At 39.8% G+C, this 23,544-nt stretch overlaps 1 protein-coding gene across 2 annotated transcripts in view; it reads right to left on the bottom strand.

Moving 5' to 3' along the window:
- The window catches only part of LOC112976037 (phosphatidylinositol 3-kinase regulatory subunit gamma), a 32,861-nt gene extending 9,330 nt beyond the window's left edge, over nucleotides 1–23,531 (bottom strand). Inside the window, exons 1-8 of one of the 2 annotated variants that reach the window (XM_026086864.1) lie at nucleotides 23,069–23,531; nucleotides 8,019–8,130; nucleotides 5,585–5,683; nucleotides 3,956–4,136; nucleotides 2,974–3,099; nucleotides 2,078–2,220; nucleotides 1,066–1,242; nucleotides 119–193 (exon numbers count right to left, since the gene is read on the bottom strand). In XM_026086864.1, the coding sequence (XP_025942649.1) occupies nucleotides 119–193; nucleotides 1,066–1,242; nucleotides 2,078–2,220; nucleotides 2,974–3,099; nucleotides 3,956–4,136; nucleotides 5,585–5,683; nucleotides 8,019–8,130; nucleotides 23,069–23,174 (1,019 nt within the window). In that variant the 5' untranslated portion in view covers nucleotides 23,175–23,531. Of the gene's footprint in view, nucleotides 1–118; nucleotides 194–1,065; nucleotides 1,243–2,077; nucleotides 2,221–2,973; nucleotides 3,100–3,955; nucleotides 4,137–5,584; nucleotides 5,684–8,018; nucleotides 8,131–19,322; nucleotides 19,412–23,068 lie in introns of those variants that run through there. The other variant, XM_026086865.1, reaches the window with a different exon arrangement.
- Between the last annotated feature and the right edge of the window lie 13 nt (nucleotides 23,532–23,544).

Raw genomic sequence — 23,544 nt, 5'->3', positions numbered from 1 at the left:
TTCCTTTCTCTGCAATCCTTTACAGAGAAACTGGCGTTTCATATTACCAATCTCCACAAAATATACCACTTATCAGTGTACCACTTCTCAGTAAAATTAAACATACAATGACACTTACTCATCAATATTTTCATTTTTGATCCCCAGCCAGTCATTTATTCGCTTCTGTCTCACTCCTTTGTGGTTGAGCCATCTGCCAGGAGAAGAGAGAGTTAATATGTTACTTCAGAGTATGTGTGCAGATTTTCTTACTGACCAAGCAGAAGTTCAGACACAAGGTCCCGTAGAGAAATGGTCTAGAGCTTAAAAAATTTGCTCCCTGCTAGCAAGAGCCATAGAGAAGGCACAGATAGTCCACACTCCATAAGAGCGCTTCCCTGCATAGTCTTCTGAGATGCCACCTCTACTGGGCACAGCAAAGAGCCATGAAGCAGCCTCTTAACTGGAGAAAGAGGAGGGTACAGTTGAGAAAGAGGTATTGCCTCTGCACAGTGCAGGGAAGGGAAGAAGCTGAATACAAACAGTGACAGCTGCCTGTTTTCCTAAGAAAACAAAACAGGTATTGCAGTTGGCTTCTTCTAACCACCTAACATCACCTTCTCAGAGAGTGCATTTCCCACTGTTCTCTGCCAGAATCAGTTATCCCAGTGCAGTGACTCCAGCACAAGGACATTAAGAGCTGGGTAACAGAGGTGTCAGTGAAATCAAGAGTGGGACGAGAGTAACATCATCTTCACCCAGCACAAAAACTACCAACTTCTGTTGCATTAGTGGGCACAGGTTTTGGTTGATAACTCATTTAATATTAAATGATACTTTATTTACACGAGTCACAGAATGTGCACTTAATTGTAGCAGGCCCTTTAATTCTGACAACTGCAGTAATAAAGTAATGAAGTCAGGAAGAGGCCAACCAATTACTCAGATATCCCATGCCAAGGTTTAATACCACATTAGTACTCACACCACTTTTGTTATGAAAAGAAAATTAAATTCCCATTACCCTGATGGAAACGGTCATTAACCTGGTTTGTCCATTTTGAGGCACAGGTCAGGCTTACTTACACAAGATACTGATCTCTGATTTTGCGGAGCTGAATTAGGTCAGGCTTGATACTGTTCATTTTCTTGTCAGTCTCTCTGTTGTCCAGAGCTTGTTTCTTCAAATCTTGCTCCAGACGCATTTTACTATCGTGGATCTCACCCAAGCGTGATTTTAATTTCTCATAGTTCATCATAATCCTGCAAATAAGCGTGCAATATTTGAGAGGTCAAATCAATCCAGTTCAGAGGGACTGAACCTTACTGGTAGCACTATATATAAAAGTGACCCAAGAACTACTGCAACAGCAGTTCCTCCCCTTTTCCTCCTCACCTTAACATGAAAATTATTATAAAAGTGTCAGAAAAGCACAAGACCTTTTGCTAGAAGGCCTACCACCCTTTCGCCTATCACCCATTGCAAGAGTTTTCAGTTTGTGGACCTTACATGCAGTCAAGTTATAAGCATCTTCAAGGAAGGAGATTCAAAACCTCTATGGGCTTCCCCTAGAAAAATGCAGAACAGGATGTAGGAGCAAATCCTGTTCTGTGATGCATACAGCTTTCAGTAGCACCAATAAGTAGTTGGTGCACAGGCATCCAACGACATCATCAAGCGACAAGTGTTCTTTATCAAGTCAGCCTGGTGATTCAGAACTACACACTGCAAATACTGCACTTCAGAAAAATTTTCTTGAGTTCACACTATAGCTTACAGACATTCACCCTGTATATCAACCGCACGGTCTATGTTTTAGAAATATACATATGTAAACATGGCCCTTCCTGGTCCTCATCACAGTATCTCAATTTACTGAAGTTAGAGGCAGAACAATCCACCTCTTCTCCCTGTAATGCAATTCCCCATTTAAGAGGGCTTCTTGAAGGTTCAGATACTTTGGGAAGGTCTCAGTGAAAATACTGAATTTACTAAACGTTGTTTTATACAATTAATTATTAAAAAAAAAAAAAATCATGGGAGTCCTAGTGTGCACACTAGTTCTTCCTTGTAAGCAAGCCCAACTTGAGAGCCTACCGTTCAATTTCTTTGTCATTCCCCTCTCTGCGAAATCTCTCAATGTATTCTTTGCTGTATCGCTCTTGTGAGTGGCACTGTTCCTCAAATATCTTAATAGTTTCATTAAACGCTTCAATTGCAGTCCTCTTCATCTGAATTTCCTATGTGAGGAAAGAGTCTTTGTCATTTGTTCATGAAGCAGATGATAACACAAGACTCAATTACATTCCCTAAATTGACTGAGATGATGAACTCTTCTCCCCCTAAAGTCAAAATGTGATTAATTAGGTTTTACTTTAGTGCAAGTCTCTGAGTAGTCATCTCTGCTCCCTGTAAGCTTACCCCCCAACCTCAAATGATGCTCTCTATTAGGCTGCAAACCCTCTTAGAAGTATTTTAGTCTTTCTTTCCGTCTTAGTTTTCAGGTAGACTGCTAGCAAACACCCTCCCCCTATCAGCCCAAATATCATACTGGCACTTCCTTAATGCATAAAATTCAGTATCCGATTTGAACATGACTTCACACAGAACTTGGACCAAGCCCTTCTAGTATTCCCACTGCAGCATGCAGCAGCTGTAAATATTCAGCAGCTGAAGAAGTAGTCTGCAGTGCAAAGCTTGCACAGGATGGTCTTCTCCATTGTTCGACCTTATAATAGAAAGCTCAGCTCCCATTTCTTCCTCATCCCACACAATACCTCTAGGAGTATCACCAACAAGTCATATTTATTGYGTTTCCATCAACCTTCACACCTCCTTGCTCTATTACAAAACAATTGATCAGTTTTTTTTCCCTGTATTTTTTGACCTTGGACTGACTTTGTTAGGTTTAATATATTAAAGCCATTTTCTTTACTTTTTTTTTTTTTAAATAACATGAAACAGACTCTGCAGATAGCTGCAGTGGAACCAACCTGTGATGTTCTGGTATATTCTTCATACAGTTTGTCATACTCTTTACTCTTTTCTTGATACTGAGCATGGTATTCTTGAAGCTTTTTACCTACTGCATCTATGTTATCTTCTTTCACCAACTGATCCTGTATATAAAAAAGCTATTAAGTCTTCAAGCAAAGCAGTTTTTCCTTAAGAGTATTCACTTGTCCACTCATACACATTTGCATTTCTGCAGCTATTAGCATAATTTTTATAATCAGGTTTCTACAGAACACACAAACAGCAAATTGAAATCCCCCTTCCTTCTGCACAAGTTCCACAGTTTAAAAAGAGCAGGAACTGGAATTATGGGACACCTAGAACTATGCTAAAAATACTAAAGACTCCAAAAATACATGACAGCTTAGGTCTAGGATTCTATCTTACCTTGGAGAAAGGGGGAAGTGGATTGCTCAGAATCAGAAGTTAAAGATCAGAGTTTTCTTCCAATAAGCTCTGCATTTTTTTTCCTTAAAGTATGGAAATGTCTCAGACCACTGAATAAAAATATCCCCAAAATTGCTGAAAAAGCTAGATGGCTAAGCACACAGCAAGCAGCGGCATGGCTCAGAGATGTGTTTCAAGGGCAACTTCAACTGTCTAGCACAGTGCCCTGGAGGTCCCCAGGGGCCCAAGGAAAAAAAGGCTGCTCAAACAGGCTCAAGGTTGCCGCATGCAGGGGTTTCACTTCCCTACTGGACTGCTCAAATGGAGACTGGTAGTTTTATAAAATGCAGGAGAAAGCTTAAATGTCTAGAGAATTTTGAAGACATGTTAGTGTGAGCTGTCAAAGTGAGGTCAAATAGGAAAGCTCACATTTTGCAAGTTTTCAAGCAAAAGAAGCGTGTATGGGAAAAAAAACCTAACAATCAAGCTTTAGAAGATAAAACAATCATATACACAGTTGTATTTTTTTTCTTGCCTGCACCAATAGTTACAGGGGTCTGATGAAGACCTTACCTGCTGATACCGGGACACTGGATACATCAACTTCACGTCAAGCTTCGGGTTATACTGAGCAAGAGACTCATTGCGGTAGTGGTTAATCAGTTCCACAACAGAATTAAACGTCAGTGGATCAGAAAAGCCGTATTTTCCATCCCGATGATAGATCTTTATCAGTTTATTGTTGCCACCCTTCCTGTAAAACAGTATAGTCATTTAGAGGTTTTACTGCATACCTCCTATCCTCTTCAACACTGGGGCTGCTAACAAAAATAGTGAAATTCCTGGGCAAGAATCTTTGAAGCCAGTCAGACAGCTGAATAAGTACACCTTTATAATTATCCTTTACATACTAACAAACATAAGGTAGTTTAAGAGTCAATACACACAGAATTATCATTGTGTATTATTTGAACAGGAGCAAAGCCCAAAGCAAATCGCTTCCTGTGTGTTCGTTCTGGAGCCAACTTATTGTACTAAAGGCCTAGCTTAGCTAGAAGTTTTTCAAGGGAAAAGAAGGATGCTTAAGGCTGAATAAAGGAGCCATATAAAAACCAAACCCCAGTATTTCCTGGACTTCAGGGTCACTAATAGTATACAACTGAGTATACATTTATACAGTGATTAACAAGTCTTTYAAGTTATGGATGCTAATACAGGATACGCTAACCAAAACAAAATCCTTTGAGGATTACAACAAGGCTGTAAATCTAGGACTTTACATTATCCAGATTTATACATCCTAGCAGTTTCCACAAATACTGTTTATTTCTTCCCTTTTCACCAATAGACTGTTTAGACAATATTCTGTCCTTCCTGCACTCTCAGCTTTGGTTCCTAAAGACATTTGCTTCAGATAAATAACCAAATCATGCCAGAACTTAGCACACAAGTCTTGAACTTCAAGGTACAAGTCAGAGCAGAATTTAMATCACATGCTTGAGGTCCAACTCACCATAAGACAACTGAATTTCATGGCAAGATCAAATACCTACATATCAGAGCAACTCCCAGGGGTGTGCTACAGCAGCAGTGGCTTACATGTCCTCCCAATTTGCCTCTAACGACCAATCTTGAGTCTGGCAGAGCCAAGTGGTTGGACATTCTGGGCAAAAACCTTAGCAGCTAGTCACAAGAGGTCTGCTGCCTAATTGCAGTAGACAGGGCTGGAGCAGCTCCGAAAAGCCTGCCACTTGGCAGACAATTTTAATGATGAACATGCCTCCAATTCAACRTTTTCTAAAATTTAGATCAGAAAGCACAAGATACTCTTTTTACGAAGACACTGCGCTCAATTACCCAGAGTTGCACACTGACGAGATTATTCAACACACTCCTATTAATCAAAGCCCTAGTTTACAAATACTTTTACGTTAGCACTACTGAGTTGCTGTCCTCCCCAAATCCCATCTAATTTACAGAGAAACCCTTACAGTACTGCTCAGTTCAGGGACAGGATCATTGAATCTGTACAGAACAGACTGTCACACCTGGCTACTCATTTGCTCATTCTGTGATCTGCCGTACCTTTGGGAAACTCTCTCAACTGAGGCCATGCCAGCCTTCCACAGCCACTGCTGTCCCTGGAGCAATGACTAGCTATGCAAGGTTTGACTATGCAGAACATCACCACTCAACACTTACCGTAACGTAAGAGTGTAGTCTCCCTGCATCTTGGTCGATGCATCACGCACCAGGAATGTTCCATCTGGCATGTCTCGTAATTTGTCATTTACTTCTTCCCTGGAGAATGGAAAGGAAGATAGAATTAGAAGCATTAAAGACATGATTCTCTTTACTGTAGGTATCAATACCAGGGCCACTAACACCAGCAGGTGTAAGGAGTTTTGTCTTCAAAATATGAAGCAATCTTCTTTCAAACTCAGGCTCTCCAGTCTTTTAGGCCACCTAAAGCAAGTTCAAACTTACATAGTTATACTGAAAAAATAGCAGCTGCAGTCAACTGCCACTTAGGAAGGAGTCTGCATTTAAGCAACAGTAGCAGCTGTGTCTCAGAGTTCACAACCTTTCACTGTAAGCTGCTCATGTTTTAAAGACCACACTGGAGACAGGTGCCCTTTGAGAAGCCAGCCCTGACCTCTTAAGAAACAAGCTCTAGCATCATCTCTTAAAGGTGTCTAGAGTTTAGCACAGTTCTAGTCTCAAGAGACTCATTATTGGCTTAACTCTGATCTCATTTACAGTAGTTTTAAACCACTGCAACCTTGCTAGCTTCAGTGCAACTTCTCCTTATTTACCAATGTGAAGCAAAAGGAAACTAGACTCAGAGCTTTAAGCTAAATCAAGACAGCTTTTAGGGAAAGGGAATACCTGTAAGCATTAAAAAAAAAAAAAAAGCTTTCAGTTGAAGAGTTAAGTGTTTTGACAGGTTCAACCATTTCACCTAGATTACAAATCATGCTTTGTAACAGCTTTCTCACAGGTTCTTAGAAGCACTTAAGCACTTTTTRATACAACCATTTGAAAACAAAAGTTTATCTGGTAGCCTCAACATTATCTAAGTGAGGTAGGAAGTCTGCTTGAACTTTACAAAAGAAAAATCAACAGTTTTTTTTTGTTCAAACATTAGGGAACAAAAGTATTCTTACAAAATGGCCTTAATTTGATTTAGCTACCTGGAAGCCATTCCATTAAGATGACTGACTCCTAGATATCATGTGCATAGCAGGTTACTCCTCTCAAAACCTTGACAGATTGGACCTAGACACTCAAATGGTGGCCTCCTCCCATCTTTGAACAGATCAAAGCGATCTACGGGCTTGGGCTTACGTCTGCAAGTTACATCCTGGAGCTCATGATAAAATTTTCAACATAAGTTCTTAAGAACCTGGTTGCTGATTTGTCAGCCCAATGCAGTCTGTACCTACTGGCTTCCAAATTAGAGCCATCAGCAATTTCATCTTTACATGTACATGTGTCACATTTTAACCCAATAAAGCCACTCCAGCAGGGTTTGTACTGCATCTCCTCCTGTCATCACGTGCACTGGTAATTGAGGAACAAATCCATAGTCAATGAACTTATACTGATATTGAGCTGTTTTAAACAAACCCTGCCTAGCAGGTTTTGTGATCAGGTTTTCCCACTCTGCTTTGATTTAGTATTAACAGAAATATATCACTGCTGAGGCCCTTCAAAACCAAGATCTATGCAGGTTTACTTTAGAGATAAGAGTGGTACAATAAAGATATGAAAACTTTATTTCCCTTCTTAGAACTTCAGCGAACTACTGTGACAAATATACTTTTCTTGCTTTTATCTGACAAACTGTTTCAAAGTATTATGTGTACAAGTTTGAGCAACTTCTGATCACAAGCCCAGCATGCTCATGTTTCTCCCTACAGTTCCAAATTCTAGACTCTTCAGCAGTGCCTTAAGAGGGTGAGATGACTGGACACTTCAGTTCTTTTTTCAATGAAATTAAGCATACAAAAAAATGGTATGTTATTTTCTGAACCTAACCCAGGCCATCTATTTTCTCAAGCACATGGAAAAGTGTTTCCTGAAAAGGTAAAACTTATTTATTTGTTATGTATCTGTATCATCTGCTACGTGATAGCTGGTGATGGTTAGCATTATAAGACCAGTTTTTATACCATCACATAATAGAAATTAATACAGATGCAATTCTAACAAAATGTTGAAGAAACCAAAAAAAAGAATAAAACTCCTTTTATTCTAAACAAACCTCCAAATAAAAGTTTCCTCAACTGCATGCATCCCAGCCCTGTATGCTTTGAAAACTCATTATTACATAGCATACTCAGAAGCACTTTTCTTCTGAATCAAAAGAATTTCAATTTTTAAAACAGTTTATATATCTGGAGAAAGTTTAAAACCCAAGAAAATAACTGTCATCAAGACTGACACTGCTCCAGAACAACAACCATAACATAAACACGAGTCTTGAATCCAGTGTAACACTAGCATTTAAGGTACTTTGCCAAGTACAGTCCTAAAGCATTTCTTCCTGTAAAATGCTGTCTGAAACAGACACATTATTCTTCCCCTGAAGTCTAACAGGTCCACTGTATTTTTAATAATAAATAAGGTTTACCTTGAGATGTCCCCCCAGTACCACTCTGCTTCCTGCAGAGAGAAACTGGAATTGTCCTTTATCCCATTTGTATTGACTGGAGTCATTGGTTTGGGGGGTTTTGGAGGAAGAGCTGAAAATGAAGAGCAGATACAAAGAAAGGTAAATAGGGGAAAATATCACTGAAATATTACGGAAATATGACAGTGAAAAAAACCAAGAGAAACAAGCAAAAAAAGCATGAACTTGGATTTCATGCTTTCTCAAAATAAACAGAATCTGTGATTTTTAAAGTACTTTGATGTCAACAGCTGCACCATGATCCTAGATTTCCCAGCACTCAAACAAAATGTGGGCTTGAGGAAGAAGAGGAATAAGGAATAAGAGGAAATGGGAGCTTTTGTTAAAAGGAAGACTGGCTCCGGCATGACCACATGGACTATCACTGCCTACACCTCCAAACAAATTACAAAGATGTATTGTGCTTGAACGCCACAGCCTGAAGAGTGTTGTGCATAGCTATGGAAAAGCTATGGTTGCTAAGGAATCGCAAGTCCTTTTGGAAACCCGTAAGAGCACACAGGTGTGCCCTCCTTCAGAGGGAAAAACCAACTTTGCTGGCGAGAAAAGTGGTGGCTAAGCAGCTGCACACCCATTACAGACCCCAGGGCTCATGTTCAACACTGGATTTGGTTTTTGGGCTCCCCATTAGGAACAGAAACGACAACTCTTTGTATAGGTAATTCATACAGGACACGAGGCGACAAAGTAAGAGGAAAAGGGACATTAGCTCACTATTAGGGCATCTAGCTCTAAGTTATCAACACCTCTTTAAACCACACAGCTCAGTAACTTTTACTAAAGGAAAGGGGAAGCTATGATCCCCCAAAGACAGCCGCCAAAACTGTACACATGTATCAAGATTTATCTTGGCTTCAAATTCTGTTTCTTTGGAAGGGCATATCTGCCTGGAATTCCCCTGTTCTGAATTCAATGCAAACAGGGCTTACTTCTGTTCTCAAAATAGCCTACACAATGTAAGGACACACAACCCGCTAAAACTCTTGCCATCCAGGCAGTTTTTCAAAACAACTCAAACAAGTAACTTTAGCATGATCCTGAATGTAAGTCCTATTCCAAGAATAAATCAGCAGCCACAGGTATACTAATATATTGGTAGAGAATTGTCTGTCAGCACAAATGTGTTACTATTTTCTTCAAGAAAGATGTCTCGAGTGCTCTCCCCTGCTTTGCAGAGGGGCTCAGAGCTCCTCAGAAACACTACCACTAAAACTGAGCATTTTCCTGGCATTTCATGAGGCAACCACAGAGTGCTTTAGAGGGACAGCTATCAGAGAAAGATAAGCAGCTACATACAATGATTTGCTAGCATGTTTTTAAGTCAGAGCCTGAACATCTGCTCTCCCAGTCCTATGTCCTAGCCATCAGATTACACAAGCATCAGAGAGCAGGCCTGACGCGCACTGACAAGCACCATCTTTCAGATGCACACAGTCCCGGCGTACAAGCAGAAATACAAATACAATGAGTAGAAAGAAGATTTTGATCTCTCGCTCCAGTGCAGAGTGCCTTAACGCCGAGAGGTGTGCTACTTGGCACCATTCATCTGCTCACCTCTGAGCCACACCTCCCACATTAAAGAAGAGAAAATACCGTGTTCCAACTGCAGTTTCAAATACCATTTCATGTTGAATATCCAACACACAGTAACTTCACTGTTCTCAGACAAACCAGCCGATGCTTTAATCAAGCCAATCTAAACTAAACCTGAACCTTGACCCAGACGTTTGCACCCTGGGGTTGCTGACCAAACACCTGATTCAGATAGCAGCATTCATTCGGTGGCACTGAGCATTAAACTGTCGCATACAGGTTCTTTTTGTGAGGTGAGCCAGGCGCTTTCAGGTGTGCACATATCTACCAAGGCAATAACAGGTCTCATAAAAGGAAGGTGCAAACCTTTGGATTCGGCGAAGTAGCTTCCTGGTTAGGAGGCTGCATTCAGTCCTAGCTCAACTGCTACAGTTGTTTGTATGACACCTAAGAAGCACTCCTAGATGTACGACTGAGAATAAGATACATTTGTAACCCCACTTTGCTTGAAGCTCTATGAGTCTTACTCTGCCTTGCAAGGTGAGAGCAGCATATACCCAGACCAAGCCTGTGGAATGAATTTTATATACTGCCCCCTATTTTGTTGCATCTCCCCCATTCAAAGCTCCTGAATTAGAAAGTGTTCTCAGGTCCTTCTTCCTCCCCACTTCACACTGGGCTTGGTTACTCTACATATTCTAAGCAAGCAACAAGACACAAGCAGCAAAGTTTGAGTCTGACTGGTATCCGCACACGGCAATAAATCTGAATTCAGAAAAACCCAACAACTAAATGTTTTCAATCTACCCCAGAATCTTTTGCAGATTCTGAATCAACAAGTACATGAAGCTTCATGTAGAAAACAACAGCATGGAGTGTATTTTTTTTTTTTTTTTAAAAAAGAACAACATACCAGCACCAGCAATGATTTCACTTTTTACAAATTAAGGCTTGGACATACCAAAAATTTCAAGGTTTTTACAGTGTAAGAGCGTCTTTTACACTGGTAATAGAACAAGGTATTGGGGCTTTCTAGAAAAGGCTTTCAAGGATTCTCTAGAATACTTGAATATTTCTCTAGCCTTCTTTGTATGCTTAAGTCTTGCTCCTTTGTATACTATGGAATTATTTTACAGCTTTGTTAGGGCTCACTCCAAAGCACTGGGACAGAAAAGCAAACTAACAAAGACCAGAACTGTAGGGAAGGAGAGTTTAGTAAAAGGGCACAGAGAATTACATATTACACTAACCATTCTCACTACAGGTTGTTTTTTTCCTTCTTTCCTATAAAAGGTAGGTATCAGTTCTTTCTATCATGGGTTTGTCTGCACAACTTTACTCCGCGTGAGAAAATCAGAAGACTTGGACCAGTTCCTGTAAAACCTGACTCATGGAAGTCAGTCCTTTCCACAATAGACTTTTTAAAAAAAATGCTTTAATAGCTTGCMCATTTGAAAAATACAAAAGCACTTGCAAGGGTGGATCCTCTGTTTTTAGAGCACTATGGATCTAGTTCTTTACTTTAAGTGCTTTGAGTTCTTTGAATAGTAATGGGATTATTCACTTAAGTCTGTCTACAGAAACAGGCCTTTGCTATTGCTCTGCCCACAAAACYAACATGCCCAACCATTTTTGTGTTCCTTGACTATTTTCTCAGCTTGATAGGACTGCAGTCTATACGACCGGAGAAAAAGTAGTTTAGACTCTGCAACCCAGAACCTGTAATAACATGAGAAGCATTTTGCAATAGTGGGACTAGTCTTCTTAACAGAGCAGCAACCACCACACTGCTGCTTTCAGAGTGCTGGCACAATGAGCTAGAATAGATGTAAGTGATAAAACTAAAATAGTTTTTAGTGATATCTACACAGTACTAACTGCCCTGCTAGAAGAAATCCTGCAATGTTTCTATCAGAAGCTACAGAGAGCCTTACAGAGTCTACAGATTTTGATTTAAATCTAAGAAAATCCAGTTTTATATACTGCACTTGATGAACATTAGAGAGCTAAAATCCTACAGTAAAGTGAAATAAAGCTGGCTTGGAGTCMATAGGAATGCTTTCAAGAACAGGAGTGTTCCTCTTTCCATATTACTGGGTCCAATTCTGATCTAGCCACAGGCACAATCTCAATTTGTCTAAAAAACAAGCTCTGATTAGAGTGAAAGATCTTGATGGTTTTCTTTCCTCCCTTTTCTTGGGGGAGAAAGAACATTGATCTTTAGTGATTAACAGCACTTTTTTTTTTTTTTAAATAAAGATCCTGCTGTTAAAATGAGATACACAAAACAGCCCTCCCCTACCAATGTCTAGGACAGYTTTACCACACAGATCTTTCCAAAAACCAAAAGGCAACAGCTGAACAGGATGCTTCCATCCTTGCACTCCCAAGACCAGGTTCAGACCTCAGCAACTGCCTGGCATGCAGCAATGAGACAAAACTAGCAGGCATCTTCGTTTTTTTTTTTTTTCTTCTTCTTTCTTTAGCGCTCTAAGTCCCCTCTTTCTAGCTTTCCCAAGCAGCCTAGCATGAGCTAAATCCCAATCCCAGAGCAGTGTCATTTAGAAGGAGGAAAATAAAAAGGAGCTGATGAGTGAACGGAGACAACAGAGGCAGCCAATGCCAGCTGGGCCCCGCGATCGTATGTTGCTGACGTCAGGGCCCAGGACGCTGCTGTGCAGTCTCCAGCAGGTAGCTTTAGCTGAGCCGCTCTGCAGAAGTGAAATGCAGTTCCTTAGAGAGAAAAGCCTATTGATTAGGTTTTGCTGAGATACTTTCTTGACTGCATAGAATTTTTTTTTCTTTAAAGGCCACTCCACATATAAGGACCTAATTCCCTGAAATTCAAATCACCTCTAACACTGAGACAACATAGAAAACTGGAAGTGTCCGAAGCTTAGTACTGCTGTATTTTTTTTTTTTTTTAAATTAAGGTCCCTTGAAGAGGACAATGGGCTGTATTAATCCCAAATTTAACTTCAGCAAAGTATACTGTGACTTACAAGAGATAGCCACTTTTCCCAGCTAGGCTTTTAATCAAAAACTTTAAAAGTTTACATGATTCAAGAGCCAGAGAGCCCAAAGAGTGAGAGTTTTCAATAGCACTAATTCAGGAGGAGCGAAAAAGCAGAATGCCTTGGGTCTCCAAGTGCTACATCCCAAGTAGCATCCAGTCAGGCAGCCCACTCCTTCTCTGGCTGCAGTATCTGTSTACAAGATAAGTCTGCCAGATAAGTAAACTTTAATTTCAAGTTTTCAGGCAGATGCCACTTAGTCTAGGAATGTCTCCATTACTTAACTCATTTCTTCTGGCATTTTCCAAGGGATGCAGGCCAGATACTTAAAAGCATAGGGGATTTAAATGCAGTATTAACTATTTGTATTGTTACAAATAATCATAACTACTGAGTAGTCAACTTCAAGCCACTCAGCACTTCCTTGTTTACTAACCTGCTTCCTTCTGAAGATCCCAATCTACTCTCCCTACACATTTTGTGACAAGCAGATAACAGATCAGAGGATTCCTAAGATAGTTACCCAGTTTCTAAAAAGCYGGCATACAGTACCCTACAAAATGTAATATAAGGCTTTGGAAAGTGTCATTACTAGGGAAACATGCAAGCACTCCAAAGTTAGGCCAGCTAATATTTTAATGACGTAGTCCTTAAGGACAGAAATATTTTCCCATTGTAGATATGGATGAGGACTTGGAATGAAAGTGCAAGCTAGCTTTTCTTTTTTGACAAAAAAAAAAACCCTCTCCCAACATTCAACTATTTCTTGTAGTTTTACTCAATTTCTCAAAAAATTTTAATGCCAAGACTCAATCTTTTTGTCCCTCAATAGTCCTGTATTTGTCACTGCTACACTAGATCCCCTCAAGACAACYACAGCTTGGGGAAAAAAGCCTGTGCTGAACAAAGGTGCTTTTTGCACTTCTTCATTTCAGTGAATTTGTGTACTGCGTATGCAAGTGGGAGCAATAAGGCACCACACTTTTGCTGAGATTTTCCAGTTGACAAAGAGGAGGATCGTGAGCGCCGACTGACAGCAGCTCATTCACTACTACTGACAGGTAAGTTATGGTGGCAGCTGCACATCTCAACTTGTCAGTTCTCTTGCCAAGACCCCCTTCCCAAAGTACTGAACATCAATGTCCTTCTAAGCTTCTCTTCCCCAAAGGGCAGCTAATGTGCCCTGAAAACTCCTCAAGGAATAGAAGGGGAAGCTACACAATCACATTAGTGCTGGCCATGGAACCTCATTTATGCTCACACTTTTGCCCTCCTCCACCAGATCAGGCGAGACACCAAAGGCCAAAAAACATTCAAAGAATTGAAGCCTTTCAATATCTCATTACAGAAAAGAGCAGACAAGCTGGCAAAAAGCCAGGCAAGTTTCCAATGAAAACACTTCCATTATAGCTGTGCCTGCGTTTCTGTGAACTTTCATAAAAACCAACACCTTTAAGAAATATTTCAGTTTTGATTAATTGGCTTTCTTGATAAAGATCTGTTTTGTTTGAAAACTCCCCAGCCATCCAAGCCTCTCTCACACCTCACAACCACAGTTTCACCTCCTACAGAYTGTCAGGCTTCTGGTGCACTCTTTATTTGTTCTTCATGAGCATTCACAGCTACTGCACAGGTTAAATGATTATCTGGTATGGGACACCTGCAGAGGGGCAAACAACAACAGTCTGAAGAGAAAGAGGCTGACTCAGATTCAGAATTCTCCTTTGGGCATATGTCAAATACCCATCACTATGTCACAAGGTTTGTTCCTTCACTGGCTGAGACGGGCAGAAATGGAAGATACTCACTCCCAGATAAATGACATTGGGATTTTTGACAATTAGTATACTATCAATAAGCTGAATACCAAAAAAGTAACAATGCTTTAAAATTTTTCCTGTTTTATTCATTCAAAGATCATTATTAAGCATCACACGCTTGGCTCACTTCAGAAAGGAATAACTCTACCTACTAACTAGTAGGCCTAGGCTTTTACCAACTCTCAGATGAAAGTCTGAAGCAGACATTTCATTGTCCCATGAAAATCTGAAATATTTATTATCAACAACTGTACTTCATAGAATCCAATGTCAGATCTAGAAGACTATCCTACACAAGTAGAATATTCAAACAGCCATTAAAGATACTGTTTGGTCAATACATGGAGATAAATTGCGTGTAAGAGTTAGAAAAGCATAAAATTGAGCATAAGCACAGACCTACGGTGACCAAGAATGAAGAACTAGCTCTTCGTTGTGGAAGATAATGAAATCAGGCTGAGGCAGTGAGAGACTATAACTAGAAGACCTAACAAAAAGGAAAGAAAAAGTCACTTGAAATGGGGAGGGGCTTTTTCCCCCAGATGTGTCAGAGAGTAACTATCTATCCAGACATCAARCACAAGCTTCATAGAACTAATTCACAGAAATAGTTGGGTGTTCATGAGAAGTTTGTTGCAGAAGAGCCTACCTCTTGAAAATAATAATAGTCTTAAATACATGTGACTCTTCCTGCTCCAAGCAGCATTTTTTTCAGTTTTCCACTGGCTCAGATCTTTCGCAGCAGTACATAAAAATATCCTTCACACAGCACATGTCCTTGCTATATGCCAAACTATTTTCTGTAGTTACTAAACAGAGATATTTCAACACTACCTAAATTGCTAACAGAGATCCATCTAAATCAAGATCAGAAGGTGCTTTCCAAATCAACACACAAAAAGAAATTTGAAATTAGAAAAGTACTCAGAAGAAAACTGTTGCATTTTGTGTACGTGTGCACACATGCACACAGAGATTATAAAGACAGTTACAGTGAGGCAGAAGTCCCAATACATGCAGTCTGATGSAGCACCTTCAGCAGAGGCTGAAATTCAGAGAAGATAAAAAGTCACTGTCCCTATCTGGTATACCTCAGATGGCACAGCCGTTGCTCATGCTTCAGGTGTAACAAAATAAATGAATTTGATCTCCTTGTTCGAGTACACTGTGATCTTCAAAATATTTTAATCAAATCCATTTCACAACAGCAATTTGACATCTTTCATTTTCCAGTACTGATCAAACAGCGTGGTCTGTACCACACTCCTCTAAACAGAAAGGACCTTAAGTGTTCATCTCATTGATTCAAGCTTCCCTGAAACATTCAAGAGAATACTTTTGGAGACAGGAGATGAATCAAAGTAAAAGATGCCACAAAACCCAAAGAATACTAACTTGAAATTCAGGAGCAGTTCCCCAGAAAGCCATCAATCTAGATTCCTAAAATTTCAATATGGCCATACTGGAGAAACACAGCATGAGTACTGACAACTTAGGAAATTTAATTGTGAGCTATAAATTCTGGTTGTAACAGAGACAGTAGAATTTATGTATATGATACATCAAAGAACTTCTCATCCATATCATCTCTCAAACATTTTCCTGAAGCAGGCATTGTGGAGAGCAAGTCTTACTGCCCACACTCAGAAGGAACACAATGGGACAGCGGGCTGTATGCCCCTGCTACAATAATTTTCTCTAGCTTCAYTGCAGAACTTCTGGTTCGGGTTTTTTTGTTTGTTTGGGTTTGGGGGTGAGGTGGGAGAGTGCAAGGAAGGAAAAGAATTCCTTCAAAGGCAAAGATGATCAGGTGTAACAACAGATTTTAAGGACTACAGAGGCTGAAAATTAGGATAAGGCTAGGRAAGGGAAAAAACCCTGAAAAAAGCTGGCTGTTAATTTTTCCCTTCAAGGGGAAGTGGGAAGAAGTAAAGAAGAGTAAAAAGTATCTGGCAGAGGGAAGCAATAGGTTTATGTTTTGAAGGAGAAACCTGACCTGAAGGACAAGAGCCTCAAAGTACCACCAAATCAAATATCAAGTTATCCTAGARTGCAAGAATAGAGGAAGGGGATGTAGACTGATGTTTGATTTTTTTGTCCAGCTCCACAAGTTTTTTGCTAAGAAGTATGATTTTTTYTTTTTCAAATCCTTTCCAAAAAACCATTCATCAGCTTCAGGGATATCTGATTTTAGAAGCAGCAACATACATATCATTAAAATAACACTTTTCCAGCACTCATGAAAACTAGTAGAGAGTCTGAGCAAATGCTGGAAATAGTCACAGGTTGAAGCATTTGGAGTAAYTGATCTCCTCTTTCAAAAAGAGCTGGATGGGCGCTGGCCATCTTGAATGTGCTACTGGACTCAAAGCCTGAGAAGAACCTGGACCCTGTTCAGCTACAGGAAAGCTTTAGAGTGCATCATGCTTCAGCATTAGGATTCACCAGACAGCTGGAGTCCTGCTGGGAAAGGTTACAATAGGCACCAGTTGCAGCTTTGCTTCCTTTGAACTGGATACATTTTTATAAAACTTGCATTTGGTACCCACTCTTCCTTAAAAGTGCAGTAGAAGAACTTAAAGTACTGGAATATATTCACTAAACCATTTCAAAACCTTTGTCTTTTGAGGGGAGGGCATAGCTAAGATCAAGGACAACTGAAATAACCTCTTTAGAAGATGGTAACATCTCACACTATTTGGGAACATGGCCTAAATTTATTTGCTGCAGTTTAGATTACGCAAAGAACAGACAGTTATGGTACAGATTTTAACCTGTCAGAAAAAAAAAGATTAAAAAACAGAAGAAGAAAATTTTGACTCATTTTCATAGGGACATTTAATACATGAGCAGAGTCTGTTCTTCAAGCACTACTCAGCAACCTACTTCACAAACAGGAGCTCCCAAAATCCAGCTAGAACACACCTATTGCTTTAATGGAGCCAGAGTTTTCCAGAAACCTGTTTCAAGACAGTAATATTCTTTTTGACAATAACCACCTAAGCTTTAAAACATACATGAAACACCGATACAAGTATTTTTATGCTGCTGTTTCTTCCAGTGTTCTTTAGTTCTCTGCTCCAAAAGTGACTCACCAAACAACCAACATGAGATGATGGAAGGCAACCGACTGTTCTTAGTAATGGGTGCAAATGTATACGACCAACTGTGCCTCTCAGTTTTCCCAAACTGTAGACTAAGGATAAGCCTGAATAGTTTAACTCTGGAATAAGGTATTATGCATACAATGGTGAAGACAGAAGTCTTCTACTGCTTGGGAAACTATGTTCTTCAAAAGAAACTCCAAGGAGAGCAGATGAGGTAGAAGGAAGCAACACTGTGATTAACTTCTGTCAGCTAGAGGCTTCAGATGAGATACAAAGTTGTTCAGAACAATGCAGAAGTAACATCCGCTGCCCTTAGAGAGGGGCTTGCTTTCAAGCACATATAGCTCCCTTTCTTCCTAGAACATTCTTCCATATTTTAGTTTGCATAAACCTGCARCTTTTCAGAACAATTGAATTACAACTGCCTTCACTAAACTTTCGATCCCCAACTTTATTTCTATGTCATCTGAAAGCCTACTGATAAAAATTCCAGCCTTTTAAAGCAGGTTCTYCCTATTCCAGCAAAGCATCATCTCACTTTATATCAATGATGCTACTTTTTGCATTCATGCACTTAATTGAAAGCTGATGAGTGATATTCTTTAACAGTTAGAGCCATCAAAATGAAAATCAAACACAAGGAATGCAAAAACAAGCCTGAAAATGCAATCAGAAATAAAAGATGGTTACAGCAGTCATTAAATGAAGACAGTGGTAGAGAAATCTAGGTGTAACAAAAACAGAATACAAACATTTCATGCCTCTTTCCTTACAGGAGCTGAGAATTGGATTGAAACCATTTTTTCAGGATTTGCAGAGTATAGTTTACTGAGTCTTTATTCCCTGCTCCATCCCAAAACAGTCTGCCCAAGGTTCCTGGTTTCTGCAATAAGGAAACACCCTGTCCCCCAACACCTATGTTTTTGGGGACCTGGCTTCCAGCAAAACTTGTGTTTGCAATGACGACATTTGCTGTTACAGTGCTGTTGTGCTGATCAAACTGACTAGCAAGAACTACTCCAATTTGTAAAGAGGCGTGAGAACAGAACTTTTTTTTGATAAGCTTTTGGAGTCAGCTCAGATAAGCTGAAGGACAATACTGACAATGCTATTAAAATTGTCATCTGTTCTCCCACCAGAAAATTAATTAGGCACAGACACACAGTATTCACYTGCATCTGGCGACTGCATCACACAAACCCAAACTGTGGAGCCACATTCAGTTTCCACATAACACTGTGGATGATACAGCAGACTCATATCCAAGTAAACGCTGCCCTTGATATTAGAATCCTGTGTTTTCCCAATTTAAATTATAGTACTCCCTTAAAACAAGGGTTGTCAATTATGTATGAGAAGAAAGTGGAAGCTATAATAAATACAGCTTTTTCTCTGAATACTTGTCCCTGTCATACAATGGCAGTACTGCTCTTGGAGAGTAGACTAAACTGAGCAGCCTACAGATTATTACTCATTCCTCACCCTTTTTCTTTTTAAAGGAATACAGATTTTGTAGTAACAGCATTGCTATAGCTGGGCTATGCACAAGAGGCAAGGAAGAGTAACAGTCTTGAAAAAAACAGATGGGTCAAGTAATAAATGTACTCAGGCATATTTGTGCCTACCAGCCTTTAAAAACATACCTTTCATACAGCTTTAGGACAAGTACTTATTCTATTATCTGCCCATCAATAGATAGAGCCCATTCTGCATTAGTAAGCCTACTTTAAACTTGTGGTTTTCTTCATAACCCACACAAGTGAAACTAACCTCTAATTTGTAGCTGAGCCAAATCTCTTTGATGACATCTGTATCTGAAATCCCAGCAGAAAAGTCTTACTGATTTTCATCCAACTGTGACAGAATGTATTCAGCGATCACACATTTTATCATCAACATAACTGATAATACATCCTAGGTCTCGAGAGAGAAAGGGAAAGTCACAATTCAGTCCTACTAATTAGAAGCAATGCAATACCTAAGTATCTAAGTAGTTATGGTTTAGGTACTCCAGTAACTTTTGCAGTCAGTTCAAGATCCTCTATTCAAAAATTTAACTTCTGGCAGCTACAACTTGTTGCAGACCTGAACAGATGTGGTAAAATAAAAAGAAATTCAGTCCAGTACCCTATTTCCTTGAGTTGTCTTTTCAGACAGCAAGGCTCAGAGCAAGAACAAAAATGCAGTGAGTCACTGATAACCCATTTTCCTAATGTCTGAATCAGTGTATGACACTTTTATAGCCATGACAGTCCATATTATTCCTGATTTGAAAATTTAGAAGCTATTATGTTAGCTATACACAATTGATGGTTCCAGTTTTGTCTTTAGACACTGAAAGTTATTTCGTTGCACCTAGTATTATCTGCCATATACACATCCTATGGACACACCTTATGCCAGTGATGCATTTTATTATGTCAAAAGGCATGCAAACAGAAGGAAAAGGTATTAGGTACTCTGAAAGAAATAGGAGTCACCCTATCAGTTGTTACCATTTTTGCTACTGTATTAGTAGTAGCACTATAATGCATGTTTTTGCAAGGCTGGTAGAACTGAATCCATAGATCTACCAGTCTGTTTAGGAAAACTGCCTCACTCCTATGTTTAGGATGGATTAAAAGCTAGAAGAAAGCTGACAACCACTTCTTCCCTGACCTTGCACCAGCTGGAGTTGGAGAAAATTTCACACGAGAGAGACATCAAAAAAAAATTTTTTTTTTTAATTTTTGAGCAAGGTCTTTAGCAGACTGACTACAGGAACTGCTCCAAGCATCCATTTACACCTACAACATCTGATACAGACTGAAAACATGAGCACACTGATAAGCTGGTGCAGGTGCATTGAGGCCTGACAGAGCCTACAGCTTCGCTTCATACTGCCTGCTATCACAGGATTTTATTTCTGCATTATTATTGGACAATGTTAAGGTGGGTATTAAGACCACCTGTCAAGACATATTAAAGGTCTATTGGCCCTTAACAAGAAACAGTATCCCTACCCTTGACTTAGAGGTTACAGGTGACACTGCACATTATGTTAACCTTGCTTTTGTCTTCTGTCTAAACTTTAGACATACTAAAACGTAATCATGAGCAGTCATGCATGATTTGAACCACTTGGCTCCTGGTATCAGTAAGTGCCCAGTATTGTAGCATAAAGACCAACCAGGGATCTCTTCACGCAAGTTCTGTGAACAAAAGAATGCACTGCCTCCTTTGGCAGCACAGTAATTCACTGCATATTGTTAGTTTGTGCACTGTTGAGAAAACATATTGCCACAGTTCAACTGCTCAGGAACTCTAGTCACTGTGCAGGAGAATTCTATACTGAAAGCCTTAACAAATTTTTGTTGGAAGTGGGCCAGATTCAGTTGTGGTGTTACCGGGTGCAAGCAAAGTGACTTTATCACAAGGCATGCAGAGTGTCTAAGTCTTCCAAATAAATTCCTCCACACTCCCCTTAGGGATGACCTATCATTCCAGACCTTAAAATGCTTTTCCATCCCACCTCCAGACTAGGAAAAGGAGATGACCTTAGACACATTCTCTCTCTCCCCCGTTTCCCTACAATTTATAGTTCTACAAAATCGGGACATGCACATGGGGACTATCCCATGCATCATTCCCAGCTCTGACTTTTCTAGCTTAAGAATATGAAAGATGAAGTTACTGAACACTTCAGGGAATCAGCACGTAGCATTAAGTCCTTTACTAACTTAAGTTTTATAGATGCAGAGTCTTGATTCCTGATGATAGAGCTTCAGTGATGGAAATACTGACAGTATTAATGACAGAAGCACTGCTTCTTAATGTAAACTTCTGAAGGCTGCATTGCCAAGTTTCTGCAGAAATATTAAAAAATTGTTTTCTGACCAGTTCAGTTAGGCCAATCCCTTTTAGCAGTCTCCTCACACCAAACCACTTAAGGGGCATTTTTTTTAAATCAACACCAATGGTTCAAAGGCACCTACAACAGAACTTTTTTTGTTTCATTGATGCAAGTAGACAGAATTATTAACTGCCTGAGCAGTTGACAAGCATTTACAGAAGAGATACCCTTTGAAATTTATAGAAGCAAGCAAACAGATTTGACTGAACTTTAGGCATTCAGGAGTAGCATCTAAAAATAGGTAGTGTCAGCTATGCAAGAATTTAATGAGTAGTGGCCAGTACTGCATATCTGAGAGATCTGTCCAATTTTTAAAGCGTCAGAGTTACTAGAGGAAGTGACTACAGGTCCTTGAGATCCAAAAATCTTAAGACTATCCCCCCTCTTCCCTCCCCCTCCCCCACTTTTAATCAAAGCACCCACATACCTAAAGAGAGAGGAAAACAGCTCACTGCTGAAACAAAGAGACTAAACCACACTTTCAGATACAGAGCCATAATTCAGACACAGATTTAAAAGCACATTTTAAAAGTCTAACAGTACACACTACACAGAAGATAGACACAAAGAACTTATTTGCTATTGGTTTCTCTGCAGGCTAAGATTTTTGATGCATATTTTACTGCACATTCTGAATTCAGACCAAAGAACATAAAGGCCCTTCAATTATCTTACTGCTCTCAGCCAGTTATAGCWAGAAACTTACAGATATGGCTTCACAACTACACATCTATGCTTACTTTAACTCATTACCAAAGAAAGAATCAAACTCTTCTCCTTGTACTTGTAAGCCTGCCCTCACTCTTCAGAGGCGAATGAAACTTTCTGTCCTATCTAAAAACTTTAGGCAAGCAAGGGATGAAACATTTCTCTATTTTCAGCACTGGCAATCAGCAGAAAAAAAGTTGCATCAAAACCTTTTGAACAAGGTTATTGTTATTAAAATAATGCTGCCTCAAGGAAAGTATTTTAACAAAAAAACCTCCCAAGAACTCAGGGACGACACATACAATCTGTCAATGCAGTAACAGAACTGGAGAGAAAAGGGTCTCAGAAACCGTAAAAACTATTAAACTGAAACTGAATTAAAAGAGATAGGTAAATCACTAACATCAAAGTGTTACAGGCACATAAAGACACACAGGTGAAGGGGGTAATAAAACTGCTGCTCTAACAATGAACGCATCTAAAATATACAGTTTTCAATAAAGGTTAAAAAAACAAAAMCAAAACCAAAACAGACTCAGGAGAGAAACTGCTAGTAGCTCTTTTCCTTCTGCCTTCTTTTACCCTCCTAAAGGCAGGATAAATCATTATTGTCCCTCCACACCCCATAACCCCCCTCCCCCTCCCCAAACCAGTCTTAAAATACTTTTGCTCTGCAGACATCASGTTCGAGTAAGTGCAAAGTTTACACAGGTACCAAAGCTAGTTTAGCTGCAGATTTCCCCCCCCACCCCACCCTGCAGATACCCCCCTCCTTTTCCAAATGGAAAAGTATGCAATAAGGAGACGTGCTGAGCCCTCTGGGCAAGGGAGACAGCAATAATGGAAGGAAATAAATGCAGCATCTATCGGCTCGGAGATGCACATAGAGACACGCAMGCAGACTTTTGCTCCGTACCTGGAGGGTCCATTTCAATATAAAATATCAGCTCAGTGGAATATGGCATCATCACTTCCCTCCAGTCTGTGTCATCGCGGTCCATATCCCACACCGTGTTGTACATCGCGACAGGCAAGTCCCGGCAGATTTATAAATAAGAGACTGGCTTTCTTTGCGTTTAATGGAGGGGGGGGGGAAAAAAAGCCGAGAATAACCCACCCCGCTCTAATATGACACTTCTGTCAAAAAATTAAAAAAAAAGTCAAAATTAAACTTAAAAAAACCCCCAAACAGCATACACACACGAGACGCCCCAGCAGCTGCCCTGCAGGAACTCAACTAGGTAGATTACGTATATAATATAGTGTTTTTTTTGTTTAAAAAGACACCTTTCCACAGAAAAGCCACTTTCTAAAAAACCGCCGTTTTCGGGGTATTTTTAAAACACCTGGTTTAAAATAAAACCACCCCCCCGCACAAAGGCGGGAGGGGGG

Source organism: Apteryx rowi, unplaced genomic scaffold (assembly GCF_003343035.1).
Source record: "Apteryx rowi isolate R43461 unplaced genomic scaffold, aptRow1 scaffold_7, whole genome shotgun sequence".
Taxonomy (NCBI): Eukaryota; Metazoa; Chordata; class Aves; order Apterygiformes; family Apterygidae; genus Apteryx; species Apteryx rowi.
The sequence above is the reverse complement of the archived record's forward strand: the minus strand, read 5'-3'. Positions and strand labels throughout refer to the sequence as shown.